Source organism: Rhipicephalus sanguineus, chromosome 4, assembly GCF_013339695.2.
Source record: "Rhipicephalus sanguineus isolate Rsan-2018 chromosome 4, BIME_Rsan_1.4, whole genome shotgun sequence".
In the NCBI taxonomy this organism is placed as follows: Eukaryota; Metazoa; Arthropoda; class Arachnida; order Ixodida; family Ixodidae; genus Rhipicephalus; species Rhipicephalus sanguineus.
The window spans coordinates 151,094,781-151,120,992 of NC_051179.1; the positions used below are offsets into that span (position 1 = coordinate 151,094,781).

The window sequence follows — 26,212 nt, forward strand, 5'->3', positions numbered from 1 at the left end:
TGTGCCTGTCCTCTGTTTGTGGAAGGTGCAAGTACCCCGCACCTTCTGCAAACGACAGTCTTCAAGCTGTGCACAATGTCCTCAGTTCTGAATTGACAGTCCTTAAGAAGCCCTAAAGAGACTGTGTTTAAGATGAAGGATCCCTCTCATTCCACACGGTGGAAAAGCACTTGGAAGGTGTGCAAAGCTCACACAGCAAGACGTCAAACACATTTTTTTTTTCAACCAAACACTTAGCAACCCAAGGCCGTTTTACTGAAAAACGCACCATGCGCGCTTCCCGAACGAGCAGCCACAGCATGGCGGTGCAGAAAGACGTGTATAACGCAAGCCGAGCAGTACGAGAGTGTCCGCTCTGTCGAGAACCACTTGCGGTGCTCTCTTCCCTCCACATTCAAACGCTCCGTAAGTGGAGAAGGTGGGGTGGGGGGGGGGGGGTAGTGGAAACGAGGGGCGCATCACCGTCAGTAGGAGGCAGACTTGAGGTGGAGCACTGCGGGCGACGATCGCCTGGGCGTTTCCTCGGCACGCTCGCGCTGTTGTGTGGTTAACATTCAGGCGGCGACGGCGCGTCCATTGCCCAGGCGGACGCCCGGAGGCTACGCCTTGGAGTCCGCCGCCCCATCGTGCGGCAGCGCGCGCTCGCGGTAGTAGATCTCCTCGGTCTCCTTGTCGCACAGCAGGAGCAGGATGGCGCCAAACAGGAAGATGGCCGCGCCCCAGCCCACGCCATAAACGCCCAGCCGAACTCCCACAGCTGCCGGTTGCTCCTCCTCGATCTCGCCGCGAAGCACGCCGGGTAGATCCCAGCGCGATCAGTATACACAGCACTTTAGCAGGGGGGCAAAGAAGCATCGGATACATGAAGAAGACAGTGCGAGAAGTGGTAAGTTTTAGTGGCCATATGTATTGTAAAAGCTGTGGTTTGTGGCACCTGTATTAAAGGCATGGGCATGCAGCTAGTTCTCCATTAGGGAGAGCCAACGGGGGCACTTCATAGCTGAAGCGCCTGCTACAGCTATGACAGGCTAAAAAAAAAGTCTTGAATCGTGCAGTGACATCTCTTGGTTTTTAGACAACAAAAATGCTTCTGGGAACAGAAACTATCCCCAACACAGCGAGTCAGTGAATACTTTCGCACACACATGCTCACCAAAAAAAAAGGTGTCATTTCTTGGATGTCTACAAACGGGTGCCCGTTCGACCTGCCTATAGAAGTGCCGAGAAAAGAAGATGGTACGCATTTTCGATTGGTCAGTAAAGGGTTTTACTACCAGCTGTTGCATCAAACACCCACTCGAATACTCGTCCAGGAAACAACTTTTGATAGAAAAATTCTTAACCCCAGCTTTGCACAAGCTGTAGTGGTACCACATGTATCTACTACCATCTGAGCATAGGTCGGCAAACTCACTCACGAGTCGACTCAGACTCGCGTTGAGCCACGAGTCCGAGTCTGAGTCGGTCCGGGTGAGTAATGTTTTGGAAAGTTTGAGTCCGAGTGAGTCCGGCTGAGGAAAACTTTTGTGACTCCGAGTCCGAGTGAGTCCGAATGAGGAAATTTTTGGTGAGCCTGAGTGAGAGTGAGCCCAAAGAGCAAGATCTATTTCTTGAGTGAGTCTTAGTGAGCTCCACATGTTTTGCTGACATATGGTCTAATTTAGTCAACTTCAGCATTACTGTCAGCCTTATGTCGGCTCACGTTTATACTCACAGCTACACACACATACTTCAAAGCACTAGCTTTCATGTGCCATCTCAATGTTTATTGATCAGAGGCCTGAGTTATGGAGGGGGAGGTTCTTTTGACCTACCTCTGGCAAAATCTTTCACAGGAAGTTGTTGATAAAGATATGTCGTGTAAGTCGTCTGTTTCAATAAGTGTCCTTATTGGATTACAGCCATTAATAATACGTATTTGAACGTACGAGATTAAAAGGCACCATGTAGAGCACCAATTATGTGAGATGATTTTGTTTTAAAAGGGTATTGATGCTATGGTAAAAAAAATTCAATATATGGCAACGGACTCATGAGTCGACTCACTCAGGCTCAGATCGAGCCGCGAGTCTGAGTGGGTAATGTTTTGGTGAGTTTGAGTCCGAGTGAGTTCAACAGGAAAATTTTAGTGAGCCCGAGTCTGAGTGAGTCCGGATGAGAAAAATTTTGGTGAGCTTGAGTCCAAGTGAGCCCTAAGGGCAATACATATTTCATGAGCGAGTCTGAGTGAGCTCCACATTTTTTAGTCGACCTATGCATCTGAGAAATATTTTTCGCCATGTTAAATTGAACTCCCTCGTATAATTAAAGCTTCCTGTGACAGTGTTACCCCACTCTCCCCTGGCTAGTGTACGTTTTATCAAGGTAAACGAAGCATGACAATAAAGAACACCCAAAAGGCCAAATACCAGCATCGCAAAACACAACAAAAACAAAGGGACACTGCTTTGAGACAAAAGCCTGTGAAGAGAAGAGTAGGCCTCCAGATGATGCGCTACTCCTGTGTGCTATGCTTTGAGCACAAAACAAATATGTACCAGGGGAGAAGAATAATCCTGAAGTCTCCCACTAGAGTCATTAATGGGTTAACGCTTCCACTACGGTGCTTTATAATGAGATTTTTGTGCCAACACGTAAGAGACTAAAGTTAGTTTAATATTTTTAATTTGGAAGTCGGACTCTGCAAAAATTTTATTATATATGTATATACGCAGTAGAAACCCGCTGTTACGTTCCCGGGTGCTGCGTTTTCCTGGCTGTTACGTCGTTTTCGGCCGGCCCCGGCATAGCTCCCGTAGGATCCAATGCATTGGGAACCCCGCTGTTACGTAGCAACTGCGCCATTCCCGCATTGTACGCTGTGAACCGGCCCTCCGAGACGGCCCCAGCGGCCATGTTGACTTTTAATGTGGCTTGGCTTGGTCCGCCTGAAGGCTTGACGACCGAATTGGCCGTCGGAAGCGGTGAAGGCGACATCTATGATGCATTTTTAAGTCCCGCCACCAGAAACACAACTTCCGAGATCTGTATTTTTCATATTTTCTTCCGAGATCTGTGTTTTGGGTGCTAAAAATTGGTTTTGATGCATTCGGCGGCATCGCGTATAGCAATTACACTTCCGTTGACGACGTCGTGGTCGAGTGTGCCGATGCGAGCGTAAGTGATGACGAAGTTGAGGAGTTGGAGCAGGCGCCGGAGCATTTGCTGAAGCTGATGGCTTCATCAACCATAACAGCCCTGGATTTGTTGCTGTTATGATCCCGTAACAACCGTATGAGCGGGGTTCTACTGTATATATACAGAGAAAGAGAGAAAGGTGGAGGAACGTGCGCGCTCAAATGCTATATGTACCTCAACCGCTTAGCTATCACGGCGGCTATGGTCTGTGTAGGCGTAACGGCTACACTACACAGACAAAAATCACACCATCTCCCGCTAAAGGGGACCATGAGGCGATGCGAAACAGTTTTCGGCATGTAGAGCTTGCGTTTCAGAGGTGGAGTGGTGAGGGGAAAAGGGGAGAGTGGTAGTGGAGAGAGGGGAAAGGGGAAGGGGAGAGGTGAGGTGGAGAGGGGGAGGGGAGAAGGGGAAGGGGAGGGGAGAGGGGAAGTGGAGAGGAGGAGTGGATGGGGTGGGAAAGGGAAATGAGAGGGGGGAATGGAACGGGAGAGGTGATGTGGAGAGGGAAAGGAGAGAGAGGGAGTGGAGAGGGGAAGTGGTGAAGGTTTGCGCATGCGCAGTAAGGGTGGTCACGCCGCACACCACCACCACCACCACCACCGGATTGAACTCCGCCAAAAGATGCTTCACATCTAAAAGGAGACAGAAGGAAGGGTCTGACCGAATAGGAGTGAAGGACAGATACTTAGGAGGCGACATCGGACACCGCGGATGCTCTCGCGCTTTTACGCGGGCAAGCAAGCAAGCGCATGAAAAAGGAAGAGCACTACGCGCTACTCACGTGCGCAGACCATGACATAGAAGGCGAGCCTGTACATGAGGTACTTGCGCACGGGGTTCTTGCTGCACAGGCCGCACCCGGTCATGACGGTGGCGGCGATGTCGCAGAGGAGCGTGATGACGCAGAGGGCGGCCGCCGCCTGGATGTAGGCGACGGTGCGCGCCACATAGCAGCCGGGCTTGACGTTCAGGCCGAAGGGCAGCGGGAGCGGCGCGTCCTCCTCCACGCACTGCTCCCAGAGACCCTGGCGAAACTTGTGCGCTATGAGCCAGTTGGACGAGGCCAGGCACAGGATCATCAGCAGGATCACGATCAGGCCGCAGATGAAGGCAAACACCTGCGCATCGTCCACAAAGCACTCGTCAGTTCGGCTCGCGCGTCTATACAAAACAAAAAGCTACATCACAGGCATCGCAGGCAGGGGTGCACTAACCCCTAGAAAGCGTCCATGGTAAAAAGCAACGGAACTCTTTCCCTGGGAAGCATACTTTAGCGGCGCAAATTAGCGGCTGTATTTCGTTCTATATGTGTAGTATACTTCTGGAATGAACTTTCCTAAAATAAACTTCACAAGTTTCATCATAAAAATTAAATAATATGTATTGTGTGCCTCCTTGAATGCATAGTTATCCTTCTAACTCTCCCCCCCCCCCCCCCACTTTTTTTGCCCCAGAAATATAAGAAACCTACGCTTCTGTGCACCTTTACATGTACACACTGACTTCATATACCCAGCCACCGAGTGCTCAAGGTCATTTCTTGGCATTACCTGGTTATTCAGCAATAATTGCCCACGTATTATCATCTGAGAGTTTCTTGGCTAACGCGAATTTTCACACGCTAGCTTCTCCGCAGCGCACGAGCTCTTCTGGCTTCCCCACAACACAGGGCGCCATGCAGAGAAACCCGCTTGCAAGTAAGACTACCGCGTGAAGCATCGGAACGAACTGCGCGATAACAATTGGCAGGACCACGGAAAAGTGTGCGAGGTTTATAACTCAAACGTAAAATGAGCCGCAAATGAACAAGGGATGTAAGACGCGCAAGGTCGACTACACGGGCAACAATTATGCCTCATGGCAACTTGGCAAGTACAAACTAGGCCACAAACAAGTTCTGGCGTTTGCGACTGTTTCTACAGATAAGGAAACTTGCCAGCACAAAATGTTGAATTAACTGTCTCTATTTTGTCGGCGCCCATTCGAAGCCAGCAGAGCGCGCAGTCACCAAAAAGTTCACGTTGAGCAAAAAAAAAAAAAAAAAAAGGAGCATTGAATGCTTCGTCTGCCCATACATAACTATAACGAGCAACCTTGGACGATGTTTCATTTGTGACATCTGCGGTGATATCAGCAACATAAAACTTTTCATCTGGCTATGCCTGCGCAGTTTGACAAGTAAAGAAAAGCGACGGTCCAAAGCCTGCACAAGAGTTGTTCTATGCGCGGGACTTGGGCGTTACTTTCCCCGGAGGCCAGCGGCAAACAGGAAGGTACTACAACGACTACTGATTGCGTCTTCGTGATGACATATCATTGATATCAACTCATAGGATGCCCAAGCGGAAAGATTGGCGGCTATGCGTGCCAGGCTAACCCCACTTGCTGCAACATCACCGCCACCACACAGACGATGCTTGAGAATAAATAAATAAATAAATAAATAAATAAATAAATAAATAAATAAATAAATAAATAAATAAATATTACGCCCTTCTAAAGCTAATCTCCATGCTTTTCTTGATTTTTTCTTGTTTTCTTTCCACCACTCAAGTAATGAAGCATGATGCTCCAACTGGTCAAACAGTCACCAATTCTAATCTACTGGACCCCCGTGATCTGGAATTTAAACAATTTGAAGCCAATCTACAAAGCAGCGACAAACTGAAAAAGTCGACAGCTCCTCCTGCGGCAGCTCGACATTATAATCTTTCGTGCTTTCTTTCTTTTCTCTTTCCTTTATTTTTTTTATTTTTTGCAGTTTCGTATTGGACAACACCATTACCTTTAAGAGCCACCCCTGAAATACACGCGAAAGCGAGAAGAGATAAATAAAGACAGATGACGCTTCAGAGCAACTCGGATCATCGCAGAGGGCGTGACGCCGCATACCAAGTGGAGTTTGAGCCAAAAGAACAGTGACCAAACCAAGCGACTCACACGCGTCGCAACATTTATCAGTAGGGATAAAAAAAAAGAAAAGTAAATAACGAACATATAAAAGTAAGCAGTAGGCGCCGTCCAATGGGGCCTCCTTATATGAGATACGTCTCGCTTTATCTCGTATAAAGTGCAGCGGGCGCAAACAAGTGGCCTGCCAACCTCTTCCCACGCTCGCACACACAATATACGACGACATCATCACAAGAGGCGCCACGACAGACCGCACACCAACCAACCCCCGCGCGCTTTCTTTAAAGAGAGAGAGATAAAGAAAAATATCGCGACAAGCGATCGCCGCGCTCGCGCGACGATCCCGCAAGGCACTACGAGCGGGAGAGGACAATGACCTTCGGTCCCGGCAAGAACACCCGCCCCCCTCCTTCGCTTCCCTACGCCCACAGCACGCGCCCGCGCGCCCGTTCCCTCAAATTTCCCCACAGTTCCCGCGTGGAGTTGGGGGAAACGACATCCCTCGTTTTTAGGGAAGGCCCGTCCCCGAGCTACTTTCGCGCTTTTTCCCTAGAATGGGAAACTTTTCACCCCAGGTCTCGTCGGCGCCAGGGAACTACGCGGCGATTAGGAACTGAGCCGTTTCTCGCTCACGGGAAAATCTCACGCGCGGATTGTGTCAAAATAGCAACAAATGTATTTCAGCAAGGGCTATATCGACGCTAGATACGCGGCGATCGGTTTTTGAACGCCTCGGAGTTGCTATGTATGTCCAGATAGATACACCGTTCGAAGCTGCGCCTGTAGGGCATCTCCTGCCCATACCTGCATTATCAATACACTACTTCTTTTTTTCTTCGTTCTAGCACGTTGCGACGCATGGAGGGCTACCGGAGTATTGCAACTTGTGCGCCTATTAAATTACGAGTCCCGGCACATCACACATTTTACCAAGAACCCGGCGCTAACAGCGAAGTTGAATAAGTCGGTTCGGTAACGCCGGCATCGCGTACTGACGATAAGCACGCTAAGAGCCTCGCCGCGCTCCATTAATCGGGACAGAAAAAAGTGGAGGGATGTTAGTAAATAACCCGACTTGCGTTCGCGGTTTTGCCTACGTTCGCTTTCTCTGTGAGCCTACGGACACGCGTTCACCAGACGCGCGCTAATGCTTCCTTCGCGAATGACTGAAGCAACACTCCTGCGCCTGTGGAGGCCAGCAACAATTTTAAGCTCCAGGAATAATTCATTTGAGCGCATTCTAGCACCCCAAACACGCCTCACTATCTTGTGTGTCCTCCGAGTATACTAGAAACAGGAACAGAAGCCCTGTTACGGTATACGTGTGCAAGGAGGCATCGTTAACGCATAAGGTGCGCGCTAACCCACAATCGCGTATACCGTGGAAGCTGAGCGAATCAATACAACCTTATAATCGCCACAACGTCTTGCTCGCGTAACCTCAGATACAACCACACCGACAAAAAACGTCACAATGCGAGCGTTCGCGTAACGGTTCAACGCCCCTCACAAAACGCACACAAAGACGGCGAAGACCCTCGTCTCGAGCTTCCGTTAGAGTGGCTGGCTCACGCGTAACACGAAGAGTGGCAACAGGAACCACCCAACACCACGGGCGCGAACGCCTAATTTAGAACGGCGTGAAAGAGAAGCGATAAAGGATCGCACCTTCCCCCTGATCACGTGAGCAGAAGTACAAGACGCGAGAAAGTCGATTTAAAAATACGCCCAGGTCGCTCTCCCTCGCAGTGGCGGCATGAGCTAGAAGTACGCCCCAGGGCTATAGGCGCACACCATTGATCGGCGCCTTGCACGCGAACCACTGTGCCGGCCCGCGGCCGAGCGGCGAAATTTCCATTAGGCACACAACACTCTCGAGGGGAAGGGGGGGGGGAACCGAGCGAGCCACAGGTGGTCGACCCCGGGGCTACCGTTCGCTGCTCGCCATACACGGTATTTCGGCAGCGCCGCCGATGATTGGAATATACCGGTGCGAACGAACGGCCGGGCAATAAAAACACGCCGTCCCTGTACGTGCGCCGCCTTGATCGCGAGGGAGCCTCGGCAAGGCTGCTGTTTTGATAAGTTGTCCGTCGCCTTCTATTTTTCTTTTCAACGCACGCCATTCGAGTGATCGTTTCCGTTTGCTAAGAGAAGCCCTCGTGCGAGCAGCGTACATTTTCATTTTGTTACCTTAAAGACCTCTGGTGGGGATATTACACAAGATGTGTGCCTGTAAAAGACGTAACACGGAAATTTGTCCACCATATTTTTTTACAGAAATCTCGTTAGTTCTAACTTGAAGGTACACACGTCTGCAAGCTCGATGTTCAATTACACGCAAGCACACACGCACAAATCAACACACAGAACACGCTCGCGCGCGCGCACACACACACGCTCACAGACAGAAAGCAGCGCACATAAAACACAGCAATACAAAACCTCAAGTGAACTAACACAGACACAAGAGCGAGAAGGAAAGCTAAAGCTCGCCGTTGAGCGAAACACGCCCGCTGCACCTGAAGCAGCGCTTACCCGCGATGCAAGGACGCTGCGCGGTATAGCCTACATTCCTGGCCACTCCGGTCTGCTGCCAGCTTTTGCGCCGTCATAAATCAACCCTCTCCGTAACAAAGCGGCGGCCGAAATTTCGTCTTGGCACAACTGCGCGTGATATGATAAATTTTAGATGAAAGATTGCCGCCTTCATCAGAGCGACGATGCGTTACTGGAGGACGGTATACGTTCTTTATACGACTTTCGAAAACAATCTTCTCTGCCTAAACTAAAAGATTTTGTTGTTTTTTTCTTATTGAGTTTAACGTTTCCCACGGGCCATGTGACGAGTTATGCGGCGCCAGAAGACGGCCTGAGCGCGGCCTTATGCAGCTACCACGTGATCATCTCTCCGTCATGACGTCACGACACGGTATAACAACCGGGAAAAGAAACCGAAACCAACTGCAGAAAAGCTGTTCAATTAAACTTTTCAAGCTGGTCTAAGGCTCAGCAGCATCATTATTCGAAATATTAATAATAATAATAATAATAATTGATGGGGTTTAACATCCCAAAACCACGATATGACTCTGAGACGCCGTAGTGGAGGGCTCCGGAAATTTCGACGTGCACCTAAATCTACGTACACGGGCCTCGAACATTTTCGCCTCCATCGAAAATGCGGCCGCCGCGGCCGGGATTCAATCCCGCGATCTGCTGGTCAGCAGTCGAGCGCCATAACCACTAGACCACCGCGGCGGGTATTCGAAATATTGAGGCCCGGACATACATTTAAGGCTACGAAATGAACAGCGAAAACAATATCGGGCCGATACTCCAGAGAGGGGTAAGTCGCGAACAGCTGCCGGAACCGAAAGTGAACGCGCAAACTACAAGGCGCCTTCGATCTTGATTCCGTATTTTCATTTTGCTTGTCTGCATGCTATTATAAGGCAGCGCGTATATAGCTATACGCCTCGTAGCGGGCACGCAAAGTGCAGTCAATGACCGGCGGGTCGATTTTTCTTCGACACAAGTTTGTTGTATAGATCCCGTTCACTTTCACGCTCTCTCTTTCTCATTTATTCTCTCTCCCGTTCCTGTCGGCAACTACTGCGTTCCAGTAAAGATGAAGGTAACGAAAACTAGAGCACGGACGGAGGAGGAAAACGGGTCGGTTTGCAGTTCTTTTATCTTTACTGAATATGCACCAACATGCCCCGCTGCCATTATACTGTACCGTATTTATACAGACGCGAGTTTACACACGGACACACCCGCGGGCTGCGTATACCGAGAAAAACACGAAACGCTTGTTCGCCGGCCAGAAGAGTCGAGGACAGATCGAACGGCGCTTGGCAAGTCAGCTGTAGTAATCGAACACTGCTATTCACAAACAGCAGTGCCGCTTACTCACCCGCTCCACATATCCATTCTGTTACTGCAACCGCGTACGGAGCGCCGGCTGCCATTTCAACTTGTACGATATATACATCTGTCGACAAAGTGAAGGGCGTCGACAGGTCATGATACTCGGGAGCTATAGTGTGTCTCCAATCGCGTCATCTAGCGCTTCTGCAGCATGCATACTGAGGTAGCGGAACAAATCGATATCAACCTCCGAAGCTGCCGCGGGCTCTGGGTTGTGGCGTAGATTTGGAGACACGCATGCACGAATCGCCGTGATGGCATTTGGGAAGTGGGTTTTATGTTTAGTTTTAAACAAGGCCCGTAAATACTCCTGATCCCCGCGACATTATAATAATAATAATAATTTCTGGGGTCGCACGTGCCAAAACCACGACATGATTATGAAGCACGCCGTAGTGGAGGACTCCGGAAATTCCGATCATCTGATGTTCTTTAACGTGCACTGACATCGCACAGTACACGGGCCGGCACCATTTCGCCTCCATCGAAATGCGACCGCCGTGGCAGGGATCGAACCCGCGACTTTCGGGTCACCAGCCGAGCACCATACTCACGCCACACACCACCGCGGCGGACCCCGTTACATTAAAAAAGCGCGGTTCGGGAGTGATCCCGGATATTTATCATTAAAAAAAGCATCAACGATATCAACGATTTCGTTTCTTCAGCACTAAATGAATACGTACGCAACGAGACACGTCAAGCACTTTTGTATGAAGTTAACGATGTGTGAAAGTTATCACGGCTTTAATACCAATTGCACCTTGCCCTTCACAGCGGGCCGTTAATGTTTACACATCAGAAGGGACCGACGCGAACGCCACAGCAGACTTCAAGCGAGTAGCGCCCCAGAAGCGCAGTGCTAAGAGCGGTAAAGTCAAGCCGCCGAGAAGCGGACAGGCATCGCAGCAAACAAACACGAAAACACAAACATACAAACATGCACGCAAAAGGACGCATACGCGGTAACGTATACAGTGTAATGGCGAGAGAGCCTATACACCGCGGTGTATACAGTGAAACCGCGGTGCGCGTAAAACGTTCTCTGCCACAGCTCTCTGACAAGCAAGCGGCCACATGACGGAACGCGACGGCAGGGCACAAATGGGGAGGAAGCAAAGATACCGCTCCGGTGGACAGCGCCGGAACGAAGCGATCCATCTCCCGCGGCAGTCACTATGGATTGGGAGCATGGGCTTTGAACAGCGCCAGCGCGATGCTCGGCCGACAGCTCGACTGCTGCGCGAAGGAAACTGTTTTCGTTTCTTTCGCTTCTGACAGGAATACGGAGTTTATACGAAAGTTGCACGCCTGTAGGTGTAAGAAACAGATCGTACAAGCAAAAAGGAGAAAAGAAGAAAACAAAAAGAGAAGCTGCATTCAGAAAGGAACTTGACTTTCTCTGTACCGTATAGTGCGCCGGGTACAGAGGCCACACTTGCTCAATTTTCCTATAGAATCGCTGGTACCTGCTCGCCGGCGCGATGCTGAAAACAGAATATATTATACTATGTACGCAGAGAAGCTTTAAAACTGCACACGGATCAGATACATAATGGTAGCGCAGCACAATATTGCGGTATACCGGGTTAAGGCCGTGTCACATGACACAAAACAGAGCGATTTTCAGGCTGCGAATTCGCTCGCAGCGAAAAAAACGGCCGATCGCTCTCGCCGCAGCGGTCAGCGGCGAGCGACCAACACGTTGGAAATTTTTCGCTCTGTTCGCAGCGGCGGAGCGATTTTTCAGTCGAGACCCGTCGAAATTGTGCCGACCCGGCCGAGCCGTCGAAATTGTGCAAACGAGATTGTTTTGGTTATGGCCGTTGTTGCGTATTCTCAAGTGAATTTAGATTGGAAAGTGTTTTTAAATGGCAAAACACGCGTGCTCTTCGCTACCGGTGATGAAAATTTAAGAATATCATAACGCACAGATTGTTACATTACATTCGAAAATTATGCAATGTCTGCCACGAAGAACGGCAGCAAGCAACTTTGCGCGCCGCGCCAGTCGCAGAGCGAAAATCGCAGACCTATATTCACTATACGCAGACCATTCGCGGTCCATGTGAAACGAACCGCCATTAGCGGCGGTTGCGAACCGAGCGATTTTCTTCGCTGCAATCGCGGCATGTGAAACAGCCTTCATACCTGTACTTACAAGCGTCAACACTAACGCTCATGCAGACTGTGTGCACCGTGATCCTTGTATGCGCAGTTGGTGCATCACTACATAAATGGAGTACCTGTGTTCAGTTTAATTAAAACAGACGGCTGCTGAAAGAAGACAACCAGGTGGTGAGAACATATTTCAGCAAGTGTATACGGGGTAAGCGTTACGCCTAACGCATATAACGCTCGTACAACACAGCACAGCACATACAAAGCTATGAGCCGTCTGCTGATCTGTGCAGAGATAGAGCGAGCACCACCACGCGCAACCGTGCCTTTTTGATCAAAGTTCGCAGTGTGTATACCCAAGCGACGCAGAGCCCCCCGCCTTTTCCCCCACCAGCACCCCTTCATGTTCTTTCGCGTGACGGAGCCGGCCGGCTCGCTTCATTTCTGCTTGAGCCGCACCCGTCGGCAATCTTCGAACGCTTTCACTCGCACAGAGAATGTACGACGCGAGGGGTGATATTGTCGATTTGGACTTTATACGGAACATGACGGCGACGGTCAAAATGCACATCGAGTGTCAATTGCCATCGCAATAAAATGTGAACACACACTGCACGCAGACTAATACCCCAGCGTAACTACGGAGAGACAACGCACTTTCTAAACGCGGACCGGCGACGAACAAGGCAGCCCGCTGTCATGCGGCAGCGTGTAAAAAGCACCCCCTCCTCCCCTCCTCCCCCCCCCCCCCCGCTCTCTGGATAATGCGCATGCACTACACGGAGCCTATAGCGGTCATCAGAGCTCACGAAACGGTTTCGCTTACAGGCTGCGAATTCAGAGCACCGGGAGGGAGACAACGCGCCCCGACTGAACGAAAATTCGATACGATATATACGAAAGCGCGATAAAAAAAAAGAAACAAAGAACGGCATTGGCCGCTCAAGCACCGATGTAGGCACATAAAGGGAAGCAAGGGGGGGGGGGGGTAGTAAAAAGAAAAGAAGACAGCCCACGTCGCCACCGGAAGGCCGCGCAAGAAGCAGCGGTCATAAAAAGGCGGCCACCACTATGGCTCACATCACAAGCACGCTTCCGGGGCACAAGTCCCCTATACCTCACGCTGCCATTTAACGGAGGTTGCTCGCTATATCCTCCAACAGTTTTCCTTTTTTTTTTTTTTTGTCTCTGTCGACCAGCGGGGACAGCGATGCAGCAGCAGCTTTATAGGGATGTGACGGAAGAATAGGAAGAAGACCGGAGGGGAGAGTGAACGTCGTAAACGAAACAACCGATACCCGGCCGACCCGCGGCCGGTTGTATGGGGAAGCACCGGGCCTTCCCTAAGATTGATACTTCCGACGCGGTGAATGGGCCGCGGGACTCCAGACGCGGCGTATAGTATAGGGCTCTGCCGTATATGGCCTATTAGCGGGAAACACCCGGAGCAGAGGCGAAAAGGCATGCCATGGCGGCGAATATGTGATGGGAGAGAAAGCTATAGTAATCGTGCACTCCCCGCTGTTGTATGGCACGAATGTCAAAGGTTCGAATCCCGCGGGTAAGTACGAAACGAGAATATTACGCTGTGCAGTGTTCTGACTCGCTGTGGTAGCTTAGCGGGTAAGGCTGCTTAGCTCGGGGACACGGGTTCGATTCCCGGAGAAAACGGCCTTATTTCGACAGGAGCGCAATGGAACACACGTGCACTTACACTTAGGGAATCCCAGGAGGTCAAGCTTAATCGTACCGTGATTTCGACGCGCAAAGCCCCGTAATATGCGTGTGCGCGTGTGTAGAACACATACATAGACACGGAGAACAGCGTCAATAGACGAGACGCGGTAAGCTTGGCGACAAACAGAAGACGACAACCCACGTCAGGTGACGCAAAACGGCGGTGTGCTTGTTAGCAGCGGTAGTGAATTAACCTGAATCGAATTAAAATGCGACAAGTCTTTCGTAGGACACGTGGAAGGAGCGCGACGCGGGAAAAAGTATTGCAACGTGATAACAGAGCCGTGAAAAAGGATGCGTACACTCGCCGGCCTCCGAACACATGCGAACGGCTCTATACCCAGAACGAAGGCTTCGCCTAATGACGAGCAGGCTGCACTACGCTAACCGGCTGCACTTATGCCTAATGGCCCTCGGCGATCGCTTACATAGCGGTCGCGTTCATGTCACAGCGGGCCTGAACTCGTGCAGCGCAAGTACCGTAACCTCGTGCAATGAACAACTTATTAAAGGGCCCCCCTAAAACAATCCCGAGTTCAAAGGCGAGAGAGTGGTTCCTTTCTCATGAACCTCAACTACCTTTCCTACAGGCGCTATCTCCTCATCGTCGCTGATTTCTTCATAAAACACGTGGACAATATCAGCATTAAGCGTTTAGCCTATCGGGACTTCGCGCTTTTCGGCCAAACGCCCAAAACGAAGTGAAATCAGTTGATCGCGCACGACATCCATGCGGGACAGGGCAGAACGGGCGTGCCACTGCATGACAAAGCAGGGTAGGAGAAAATTGACAACTGATATCTCTCGTATATGGACCAATCGAGAGCTTATCTCCTCATGACGTCACCTGAACAGACTTGGCGTCACGAACTGTGCCGAAAGGACGGGAAACGCCGGGGGAGAATGACTCACTTTTTTTTGTATTTTCAAATGTTCATGGGTGGTTCATGGGCCCTTTAATGCATCGAAGACGAATGCGACTAGTCATCGCTGAAGTGAAAGAGCAACGATGGCGACGACGCTCCTGCCGCGGGCGGTACAATCCACCATTTTTTTTTTTTGTTGTTGTCACTGCTTGATGGAGGCGGTGTCGACCGTTGAAAATGTTGGCAAGGGACGAAAATAATGGCCACGGAGGAGATAAAGCGAGAGACTCGGTGGAGGATAGCCGGAGGAAAGATAAAGGTGGCGAAGACCGGTAAAGCGCAACGGAATCAAACAAGCAAATGTCCAGGGAAAAATGACGTAAGCGTATACCAGCAGAGACTCGGGTCCTTTTTATATAGAAAGTTTGGGCGACGCCTTGGCGATGACGGACGAGACAAAAACCGAGCGGGAATCGTGCCGTTGGGCATCGCCCGCGGTGTGTGTGCGTGTGCGGAGGGAGCGCACGACGAAGACCACCCGCTCGGACCATTGATTCGGTATCAGAAAGATGAACGAAGCCGCGTTCGGAAACTCTCATTGTGTACTTGCGATCGCAGACTGCCGAGTCGTTACGGGAGACGAAGATTATCAAGTGCGAGAAGGAACTAAATGACGTATGGGATTCCTTTTTTTTTCTTTTCCTTGAATCCGCCTCAGACGAGGAACATTAACGAGAAAAAAAAAAGAAAAGAAAGACAATGCAGTGTGCCACGTCAGACAAGAAAGGCGGGAGGGCCGAGAATGCGCGATCTGCAGGACGACGGCAGATAAATACTAAATAAATACGGAAAGGAACAAAATATCTCCAGAAAACCCCGGAAGCGTTCAGAGACGCGTAAAAAAAAGGCAGCCCGCGGAATGCGATAGCAAGAGGAATGCGATAGCAAGAAAAGCGGTCCGTGATGGACGCGCTGCTACACCGCGCAAGCAGACAGCGAAAGGGCGAAGTTCTCCCTGCGCAAATAGAAGCGAGCGAGCTGGCCGACGACTTTTAAATGCGCCCGTTGCGCTCCTCGCGCCATCTCGCTGGTAATGAAGAAACGCTTATAAGCGCCTGCCGTCTCCGAGTCCTGCCAGCGGTAAAGGGTGTGTATATTGGCCTGGTGTGCGACCGATGGCGGCGCTGCGAACGGCGCCTCTATGACGTCAGAGCGGGGATTCGCGCGCTTTCGTCTGCTACGTAGGCCAAGCGCCGTGTTGAAACCACCGTTGTTGTAAATCTCAACAAAAAATCAGTTCAATTGCGTATGGTGGCTACTGACGCTGTTCGAACAACCGTGGAACTGCGGCCGCTTGTCTCCGCGGCGAGTGCTGCGCAATGGTGAAGTACTGCTCTGTGCCTCCTGAAATCCGCTCCTGAAAAAGGCGTCAGCTTTCACAACTGTCCTAAGGACCCGAAGCTGAAGAAGAAGTGGATAGTCAAGCTCAGAATGGGAAAGCGCCCCACGCCTTCATCGACAGTGTGCAGCAAGCACTTCGCGGACAGTGACTTCTGCTACCCACCGTACTCGTCACTCTTGTGACCGCGTTTAAGCGCCTCGCCAATACTTAAGCCGTTTATTGCATGCAGGCTATAAGCGTAGGCGACTTACACCAGGCGCGGTGCCGTCCCACAACCTGCCGCGAAGGCCCCTAGACAAGGAGCCGACGACGCGGCCTCCGAATCGCCTCGCAGGAAAGCGCGCCTCGTGAGCTCAACGGAGCGGCGCGGGATATCCGAGACTTCGGCTGCATTTAGATGGTGTACATACGTATTTTACTTCTGAAGCAAGCAAGCGCCTAGGGGAACGCTTATCATAAATTCATAAGCGAAACCTGCTGCCACTGTCTAGTGCACATTATCTAAAAGTTTTCACCTGAGGCAGTGCAGACACTTTTTTAAAAGCGGAGCTCTTTAAGCTTTTTGTTAGGCTGCGTGGCGTGAAATTCGACCCAGCTTGCCTTTGCCACGTTAATCTCTGTGGCCCTGTGCGTGGTATATATTCAGCGATTAACTATTTGTTATATTCTAATACCCATGCGATGGGCCTGTGCAGTGTTAATATGAACTACGACGTAATATCGTTCTCACTGAACCAACATTACGGGACAAACGGCGATCATGGGCATCGGCAGGGGGGTGTGCAACAAGGCGGCACTTGCGCACTTGTTTGCAGGACGAGAGCTGCGACAGTGATGCGATCTCCATTGACGGCCTCGACCGCACATTCAACAACGTGGCCTGCGTCGTACACCGCCTCGCCCTCGATGAGGCACCGCGACCTTTCACAAACTTTATCTACATACTTGTAGATGCTGGAGAACGGCACGCTTACTGAAATATCGAAAGAAACACCCAAACTAATTAGTATCGCACGGCGGAAACCAGATAACAAGCGAGAACACTCACACATAGTTTCACTTTCTTACCAGCAATGCGGTCGGTGGCATCGGCGCACTCGTCGGCCATCCGGTGGATTTCATGGCCCTTTCGATTGGGCCGCAACTAAAACAAGTTCAAGATTACACTCGAAAACATTCGTTGCAGGCGTTAGTTGACCGTCGCGAGGCTGTTCGTTCGACAAAGTACCCGCCTGAAACAGACGATCCGCACACAGGAGCAGCGGCTGCTGCCGCGCGATTGAGAGCGGAGTCCCCGCTCTGACGTCACACGCGAGAGGGCGCCACTCCAAGATCTCGATGCCAATAACGCTCGCCGTTAGCTACTTGAAGGATCTGCGCTTTGTGGTGTAGTGGTTAGCGCCACGCGCTCCGGAGCGAGAGGTCGCTGGTTCGATTCCGCACTTCGGAAGCATTTTTGTGATTTTTCTTTTGGACTTCATTATATATATATATATATATATATATATATATACGGTGCATGACGGCGGCGGCAAAAACCAGCTGAGACTGTCCATATAATTGCTATCCCAATAAAAAAAAAGCAACACAAGAGAGAACAGCGTCACCCCTGGTAAAGTGTAATCGAATCCATACGGCACGTAAGGTAGACGACGATGCGAGTGCCTTCCTCGCAATGGGCGGAAAATGTGGCGTTCCTGTGAGGACGAGAGAGTGAGGGAGGGAGAAAGGAAGAGAGTTGTTCTCCTCTATTCGGAAGACGAGAGAGAGAGAGAAAGACGCCGAACGCGACGTTGGCGCGACGGGCAATGCGAAAAGGCTCGCTGGCTGCACCGCGGGGCGGTTTGTCGTCGTCGTCCTCCTCGTAATCGAATTAGAGCGTGGCGACGGTGAAACTCGCTCCGAGCTCGCACCGGTGTTGGTGGCCGAAGAGCACACACACAGCCGGCACACACACGCCCGAAGAGCACACACACAGCCGGCATTGCTTAGCGTGCCGCGACGCCGTTCTTTCTGCTTAGTTTTTTTTTCTGGTTTTCTTTTTTCGGTGCGGGCGCTGCGCCAGTGTGTGTTGCGTGTGCGGCTGGAGAAGCTACAGCGGATTAAAGAAACAAGCGAGTAGGAAGGAAAAAAGGCCGGGGAAGTAGAGAGAAGGTGCGTAGTACATAGATCTGAGAGTGCCGCCATATTGCGGAACGCGCACGCACACACACACACACACACACACACACACACACACACACACACACACACACACACACACACACACACACACACACACACACACACACACACACACACACACACACACACACACACACGAGAAAACTGCGTTCAGCTACGGTTGGAAAAGTTTTTTTCCTGATTCAGCTTTCAACGAGACTCAAACGGAACGGGCGAAGGAAGTAAGGACGCGCTAGATGCAGTATATATTTAAAGAAAAAAAAGAACAAGAAAAATACGGGAAGGAACGAAAGTTGATACGGCAATCCCAACAACCTCAACGTTCTAATAAGCGAAATATATCACGCAGTTCTGGGACGTCGGCGGCGCTTGCTTTAACGACAAAAAACGTTGACGTTTCAATCGAGTAGCCATTTGGAAAAAAACACACATACAAAACAAGAACGACAGATATCACGTTAAAAGACACCCGCTACCACTTTTTACCTTTCCGAATGTCGTTATGATCTCACGTTTGGCTTTGCGTAACGAGTGACAGGTGATAAACAACGTGACAGCCATCGACATCCAAAACATTTTTACCACTCGCCAATAAGTGCGAGACGAAGACGCGAGAATCGCCGTTTTCGTATGAACTCTTTTCGTCGTTGCTTGCCGACGATACACTATAGTCAGAGAAGAGTGAAAATGACATAACCAGCAATAACAAAAGCTCTCATAGGTTTTTTTTCTTTCATTGTTTTCTGCTGGGTTCCACGAACAATTTACCGTCGGAAACGACGTCGGTAAATTCGCGCGGATGCTACAGACTTTGGCATCCGCGCAAGGTACCTCGAAATTCATTTCGGAGACAACTCCCCGTCTTTCTATTGACTTCCGGCTTTCCTTTTCACTTCCCATCAAAGACTACAGCTAAGGAACGGCTTCGCTTAGAAATGACCATCCTCATCGCGCATGCGTCGTACGTTACTGCAGGAAGACGCATCGCGTCGTGCCCACCGGAGCACTGAGTGAAAGACGAAGTTGCTAAGGAGCTTCGATGTATGTGTACTAGAATCGGAAAGGACGCGTTGGACCTGCTGTGCTATTCTTTTGCAACAGAAACTGCAAACATTCATGCACCTGCATCTTTTGACGTCCAGTAAGCCTGCAACTATTTCTATGAAGACGTGTTCCACTTTCGTGTTACGTTTATCTGAGTGATACCTATGAAAAAGGAATGAATGATTATATTCTTGTTTTTTTTTTTTGCTTTTGAACTCCACCGTTAAATGCAATCCCCACCGACAAAATTTTCTGGCTGCGCTACTGGTGCTTAAAGGGGTACTGACACAAAAATTTTGGCCTCGCGTTTTTTTGCTGCAATGTGTTGCTCGAGGCCTGTTAGTCATAACACGGCACATCGTTTGCTGCAGCGCGCGACAGATAATTAATTACAGGCTCCTCATTACCGACCAGTGTCAGTTTCGGTTTCAAAAACGACAAGCCTCCGGGTGCAACTATCACCACCTAGCGGCAACAGCGCTCGATCACGTCAGCACACAGAAGTGTGACGCACTTCCGTGCTGTTCGCGTCGTCTCCTCGCATTCGCACGCTTGCCGCACGTGCTAGGCGATGTCGTCGCCTTCATCGTCCTCGTTATCGTCGTCCTCCTCATCGTCGTCTGTTGGCGATGATTTCCTTGAGACACCAACAGCGCAGCGGCGAGCGCGTCAAAACAGAAATGGCGGCTACGACGTCATCATAACTTGTTGTACCGGCTACAACGGTTACGTAGGGGAAGTAGGGGGGTCACCTCGGGTCACCTCCGAGGGTGTCAATGAAATAGGTGAGGCCTATAATGCTGGATCGCGCATGCGAACTTCAAAATGCATATAAAATACCTTCCAAGCTTTATTCGCTGTCGATATTTTGCAGATGGTACACGCATGTACACGGAAATCGATCCAGCAGGCTATCTCGGCCGCGAAATTTTGTGTCAGTACCCCTTTAACGTTACAGATTAAAATCTGTCAAAAACACGTTCCATGGGCGACAGAGGTTATGGCGGGCGCAGTATAATACTGCAAGTTTCTGTACCAGTTTAAATCGTTCGGGCTTTTCTCTTTGTTTTCTATACAGACGTCAACCAAGCTTTGCACAACGGTGTAGCGCTCCATTCGGAAATTCAGCTGCTGCATCCGCCGTTGGTATCTAACCCGCAACGTTATGTGCTTAAAAGCGCAGTCGCCTTGGAGAATCAAAAGCGCCATACAACGTGCTGATTAAAATAATAATAATAATAATAATAATAATAATAATAATATAATAATATAACGACTCGCTTGCGTCACAACAGCCAACGAGTTTTCGCACTGTCCGTCAACGTAGATTTGGTTAGGAGAGGGCCGGCCGGCGCGAAACAACGATCGATCGCGAAATAGCAACGAAGCAGCCAAGCTGTGAAGAAGAAAGAAAAAAAGTCATGTTTTCAAAATAGAATCACCGGGAAGAACCAGGGGCCACCGCGATTTCGCAACAGACCGCGAAGCAAATAACGCTGAGTTTGGAAATGTAGGGTGGGCGGAGGGGAGGCGGCGTGGTGGGCGCTGAGGACAGGCAACAGCGGGAGCACAGATGCGCGCAATACCTCCTCGGCGCCTTTCCCGCTTCTGCGTTTTGCGCGCACACGTTCTTTCGTAAAGGAACTTCTTGCAACGCGCTAAAGCTCTCCTTGTGTCCTTTACTCTTGGTTTTCGAGTCTGTCGAGTCGAGTTGGGCGCGAACGCTGCCGCGCCCGCGCCTGTCGTCGTGAAATCTAATTTGGAACGAAGTCGGCGTAACAAGAAAGAAATAAATAAATAAAAAAAAAACGGAAGCGCAGGGTCGTGGCAGCCCCGAAAATGCTTCACGCTCGGTGCACTCCGTGTTTGCTCATCGCGATGAAGAACTCGTCGGAAGGGAGCAGTTGGCAATCAGCTGTTCGGCACACCGAGTGTTGTGAAATCGGATCACGACGAAAGAAAGAAGACAAAAAAAAAAAAAAACAGAAAGAACAGAAAGGGCCAAAAAATAAAATAAAGCAAAATGAAGAAGCGAATAAAAACACAAAAGGCTGCATTGCAAGATGGAAAAAGAATAAAAAATATATAAAAGCGGGACCGGATTAAACTTCCTTGGTCTGAGAGTGACTCGCCGGGTTGGATTATGTCTGTGCATTGCAGAAAACCTGGGAACGTTGCTCGGACCCACCTTTGTGTGGCATCTTTTTTGACAACATATAGCTAGTGCGTGTGTACCTGACACGGATTTTTGTGGTCGCCATTTTCCTATAGGCAGCTTTCAGCCGCATTATGTATCTGGGGTATGGGAATTTGGAATGTCCATCTCTAACCGAAATAAACAGCAACAAAACACATAACTAAACGGAGAAAAAACAAAAGTAAATAAACAAAAATTAAATATCAGGAAATAAATATAAGAGAAATAGATGCAAAAGATAATAAACTAAAAGTAAACACATTCTATCACTTCCACATTCATTCGTGGATTGTAACCACCTAGCCCTCCAACGTCTTTCAGCCAATGATTGATCTCTCTGCCTAAGCTGTTCTCTCTCTCTATCTGTCTTTTTTTTTTTCCTTCGAGATTGCCTTGCGGCCTATATGGTTACACTAACCAACGGCCAATTTCTGCGCGTGCGTCGTTGGGAGGAACGCGGGACGCTGCCCCGACTAATTCGGCGTGGTCGCCATCTTGTAGGGACGTAACATTTCCGGCGATACACATTTTCGTACGTTCTCGCTGGGGGCGCTACCAGCCGGATTATCCGGCTGTAAATAGGGGAAGCAAAGAATCGAGCAGAAGGCATCGCCAGAAAAAAAAAAAAAAGCGACACTAATGCAGCCACCGCTACCACTTCAAAAAACCCCGACAGTTCAGAAACTTTCGTAACTGAAAACACCCGAACGCATAGTTACCAACTTTGTGTAGCCAACGTTGCGAGAGAGAATAAACGACTCATATAGAAAACAAAGCCTCCAGTTAAAGACACCTTGAGCTTCGAGCACTCAACCGCCGGCCAGGGCGCTGATCATCGAGGCTGGAGCCGAGAGAGGAATTGCAGGCCTCGGCAACGAAAGGGACGTCGCACTCCGACCCCCAAACTCCCCGTCTATCTGGCTACCGAGGCTAGAACTCTCACCTGCGCCTATCAAAGCCATCGGACCTCCAGTGGTCGACCCGCAGGGAAGCCGCCCGTAACGACCCGGCGTTACGCGCAAAGCCCCCTCCCTCCTGCGAACTCGGCGGGAGGAAGCCCGGGAGCATAAGACGCGCTCAGGGGGAGGAGGCGAGGATAGAAGTGGCCGTGTCGTTGCTTAACGAAGGCCACTCGACGGACCCTCCGCCCTGAGGACAAGAAGGGCCGCTGCAGAACGTGCGTGGTGAGCATCGGTTGGCTGTCGAGTGGCAACCGTATCGCGGGGGAGATCGAGGCGGAAGCACGTCGGCACTCCTTCCCGATTTCTTCATTCCTAGCGTTTGCGCTGGGAAAACTTGCCACGGACCCTTAGTAAGAATTCCTATCGCGAGCACGTGCACGCAGTGCCTGCCGCGGTAAAGCGTCTGAGCACGGTTCACAGACAGGTAGTCAAGAGTTCGACGGAAGTCGTCCGGTCAGATATAACATTACGATGAAGGTGTTGCGGTCACTGACCAATTCAAGGTGAAAGAACAGACGAGAGACTTTTCGGGACACGTACACGTGCGAGTGTGATCGAGAAACCCGTACGGTTCCCGAAACGTCCCTCGCGTGTCTCTCACCTTGACTTGGTCAGTGACCGCAACTTCTTAATCCACGATTCACAGACGTATACACTAGATGGAGACGTCTAGGCTTAACAGCGAAGTCCTTATACTTCCGGACACGAAGTTTCCATGACACAGCTCCCGCGATAAATGCGACTGTTTGCCCTGTTAATACACGAGCCTTCTCATTTATCGATAACTGTGTAGGTCGCTCAAAATACTACAGGCTGAAGCCTTCAATCAGGGGCTGCGTTCTAAGGCTAAGCAATAACTAGGTTTTTTTTTTTTTTTTTTTGCAGATTTCCGGTCCAGGGCACTTTCGTCTCCAATGTGCAGCTTACGTTTACACTGCGTGGAGCCACAATCCAACAGAAACCTGCTAATGTCAGCCTCCACTTCGGCTTCGATGATCCTTACCCATGTATGCCCAGTGTCCTACATAAGGACGCTTCTTTGATGGCCTCTAACATCGCTATTTCGTTAGCTGATGACTAGCGCCACCTACAGCACTCAAGCAGGCCTCATTCTCAACGTGTGCAAGCCTAGACATTGCTTGCTTTTCATGCTGCCACGTGCCGACCGCTTTCTCCGGGCAAACGCGTGCTTTGTGTGAAAGACGTCATGAGAAGGGAAGAAGTGCAATGTCGGTGTGCACGTGAAATGTTTCAAGGCTTACACCACCCGCACATGGCTCCTAATGCCCAGGTCCTATATGTATAGGACGGCTTGAAAAACAGTGTTGCGTTTACCTGGCACTAAATAAGAACTTCTGCTTTCTTCTAAGGTAGAAGTACACTTCTGTGAAAAAAAATATTTGTTTTTGGTATTTTTTCTGAGTTTGGGCATATAGGGTTAAAGTAAGCAATGTTCTAACAACTTTACGGCAGGTCAGCAGAGGCGCTGGTACACGTGAGGGTGTGGGGATACGGGATCAGGTTTTTAACAGGTGCGCACCTCGATGCGCAGCTAAATTAAGGCCGGAAGAACTGTTCGTATAACTAATCGTTATGTCTGACATGCCGCCGGCCAACGGAATATTGCATTGAAATAATAATCATACTACTATTACTACTACTACTACTATAATATATAATAATAATAATAATAATAATAATAATAATAATAATAATAATAATAATAATAATAATATTAATAAGCGAAACGCTTTCTGAGTTCGACCCGCGGATTCCGATCGGACCACAGGTGCGCCGGATGCCCTTAGGGCAAGCCACTCACGCACGAGAAGGCGCTACACGACCGACGCTGAAACCAGGAGTAAGGTGCGATGCCTCGCGTGATTAATTGACCGCACGAGCAACGATTTAAAACCGACGGAACACAACGTGCGGTACAGGAATTAAAGACAGACTTTTAACGGCGGTCGCCACGAGAAATATCGACACACGCGAAGGACGAAAAGAAACAAACAAAAAATAACAAAAAGCGACAAACAAATGAAAGAAATGACACGTAAAGGTATGAAGAAAGACGGCGGAGGCACGCGTGTTATGCAAAGCAGGACAGGAGTACTGCGGGTAGGAAAACGTTGATTAATGGAGCCTTATAATTCCATTAATCGCGTCGGCACATTCTCGATGCCAGCTCCCGGGAGGCCCCGCCAGAAATCCTCCCGAGAAATACGACACTGAGTGCATAACAAAAAAAAAACAACATAAAATAGCGTGACAGAGGTAATTGAATCTGCCGCCTCGCTTTAGAGATTAAATTTAAAAAAAAACGACGCCGTAAAAAAATCCTGAAATAAGACAGCATCGTCGACAGGGTTCTGCGAATAATTACGCAATCACTTGCGAATGTATAATGTAGGCTTAATATATCGCGTGCAGGTGTTAGCGTCAGGAACAGAAGCCCACGTTTCGAATGGAACGTTAGAGGCACTCGGGTTTTACAGGTAGTCGTCCTACTCTAACCGAGTTTGATCTTGCATACGCGGCAGTTTTATAACAACGCAAAGAAACGTTTGAAGGAAACACGAAAATATCGGTGCCGTACTCGATTTGCGTGAGAGCGCAGCGGTGACGCAAGCTAATTGAAAATCTCTAGCAAGAACTGCCGCGTCCTTTTAACGTGCCAGTCCCGCACATCCTTTACGATGAATGCTTTCGATTTTGTTCGAATAGAGCCCCAGAGTAGGTGTTTTATTCGGCACTTGTTTGACGGCCCGAGCTTCCCTGCAGCGACGACCGAAACGCGCAGTCTTACATGTATACTTGTTCGTACCACCAAAAGGCCGATACCGCTTACGTTACAGCCATTTGTTTCATATACATAAAATATCAAAACTTGTTTTTGATAGGTTGGAATTAACTGGCGTCAACACGGCGCGCTTGTACAACACCTGCACAGCGCCATGTTGTTGTTTTTCCCCACCCTTTCCTACGTTGTTTGCCGTCGCATCGATATCGAATTCTACGTAAACCAAATCCTCGTCGCCCTTTATTCTGGACGGCGCGTCAACATTACGAAACGCACACACACGCACGAAATACACGTACATACAATAAAACACAAACACACAGAGGAAGAGGGAGAGATGGACATAAGACCTCCCTCTTACACATTGGCCATAGTTACAGACGCGACTCCACAGGCGCAGGCAACTTGCAACTGCCATTTCCCCAAAGTAACACGCTGCTCTTTATTCCCAATAAAGGGAAGCGCCATAGCAGCAGCTCCGTTCCCTTCACCCCAAAGAGGGCGCCCTATTTCCCGTCGCTTCCCTTCTACCTTTCCCCTTCTCGGAAATCCAAGGAAGCGCTGGCGCTAAAGGCAAAGGCGAAATAAAACCTTTAAGCCAGGTTGTAAGGATGGAGGGAAGGTCTCGACCAGGATTAAGCGGGGGAGGTCCTTCAGGCCGCTTATAAAGGGAAGCGGCACGAGAGAGCCGCGGCGCTCATCCGCGGGGTCACCGAAGGTGGGAGGGGGGGTGGGGGGCAGGTATCGGGTTATCGAAGGAGACTGCCCCCGAGGGACCGTCTCGTTTAAGCCGCCGGGAGAGTCATTAGTCCCTTGGTCCCTACGTGCACTCCAGGCTGTTGTTCTGTACATCCGCACAGCACCACGATG

General features: G+C 49.9%; 1 protein-coding gene across 1 annotated transcript in view; it reads right to left on the reverse strand.

The window, feature by feature from the left end:
- Window positions 1-599: 599 nt before the first annotated feature.
- Window positions 600-26,212, reverse strand: part of LOC119391736 (uncharacterized) — a 76,430-nt gene continuing 50,817 nt past the window's right edge. Inside the window, exons 2-4 of the mRNA XM_049415379.1 lie at window positions 3,962-4,298; window positions 1,419-1,456; window positions 600-779 (exon numbers count right to left, since the gene is read on the reverse strand). Coding sequence (XP_049271336.1) covers window positions 600-779; window positions 1,419-1,456; window positions 3,962-4,298 — 555 coding nt within the window. The remainder of the gene's footprint in view (window positions 780-1,418; window positions 1,457-3,961; window positions 4,299-26,212) is intronic.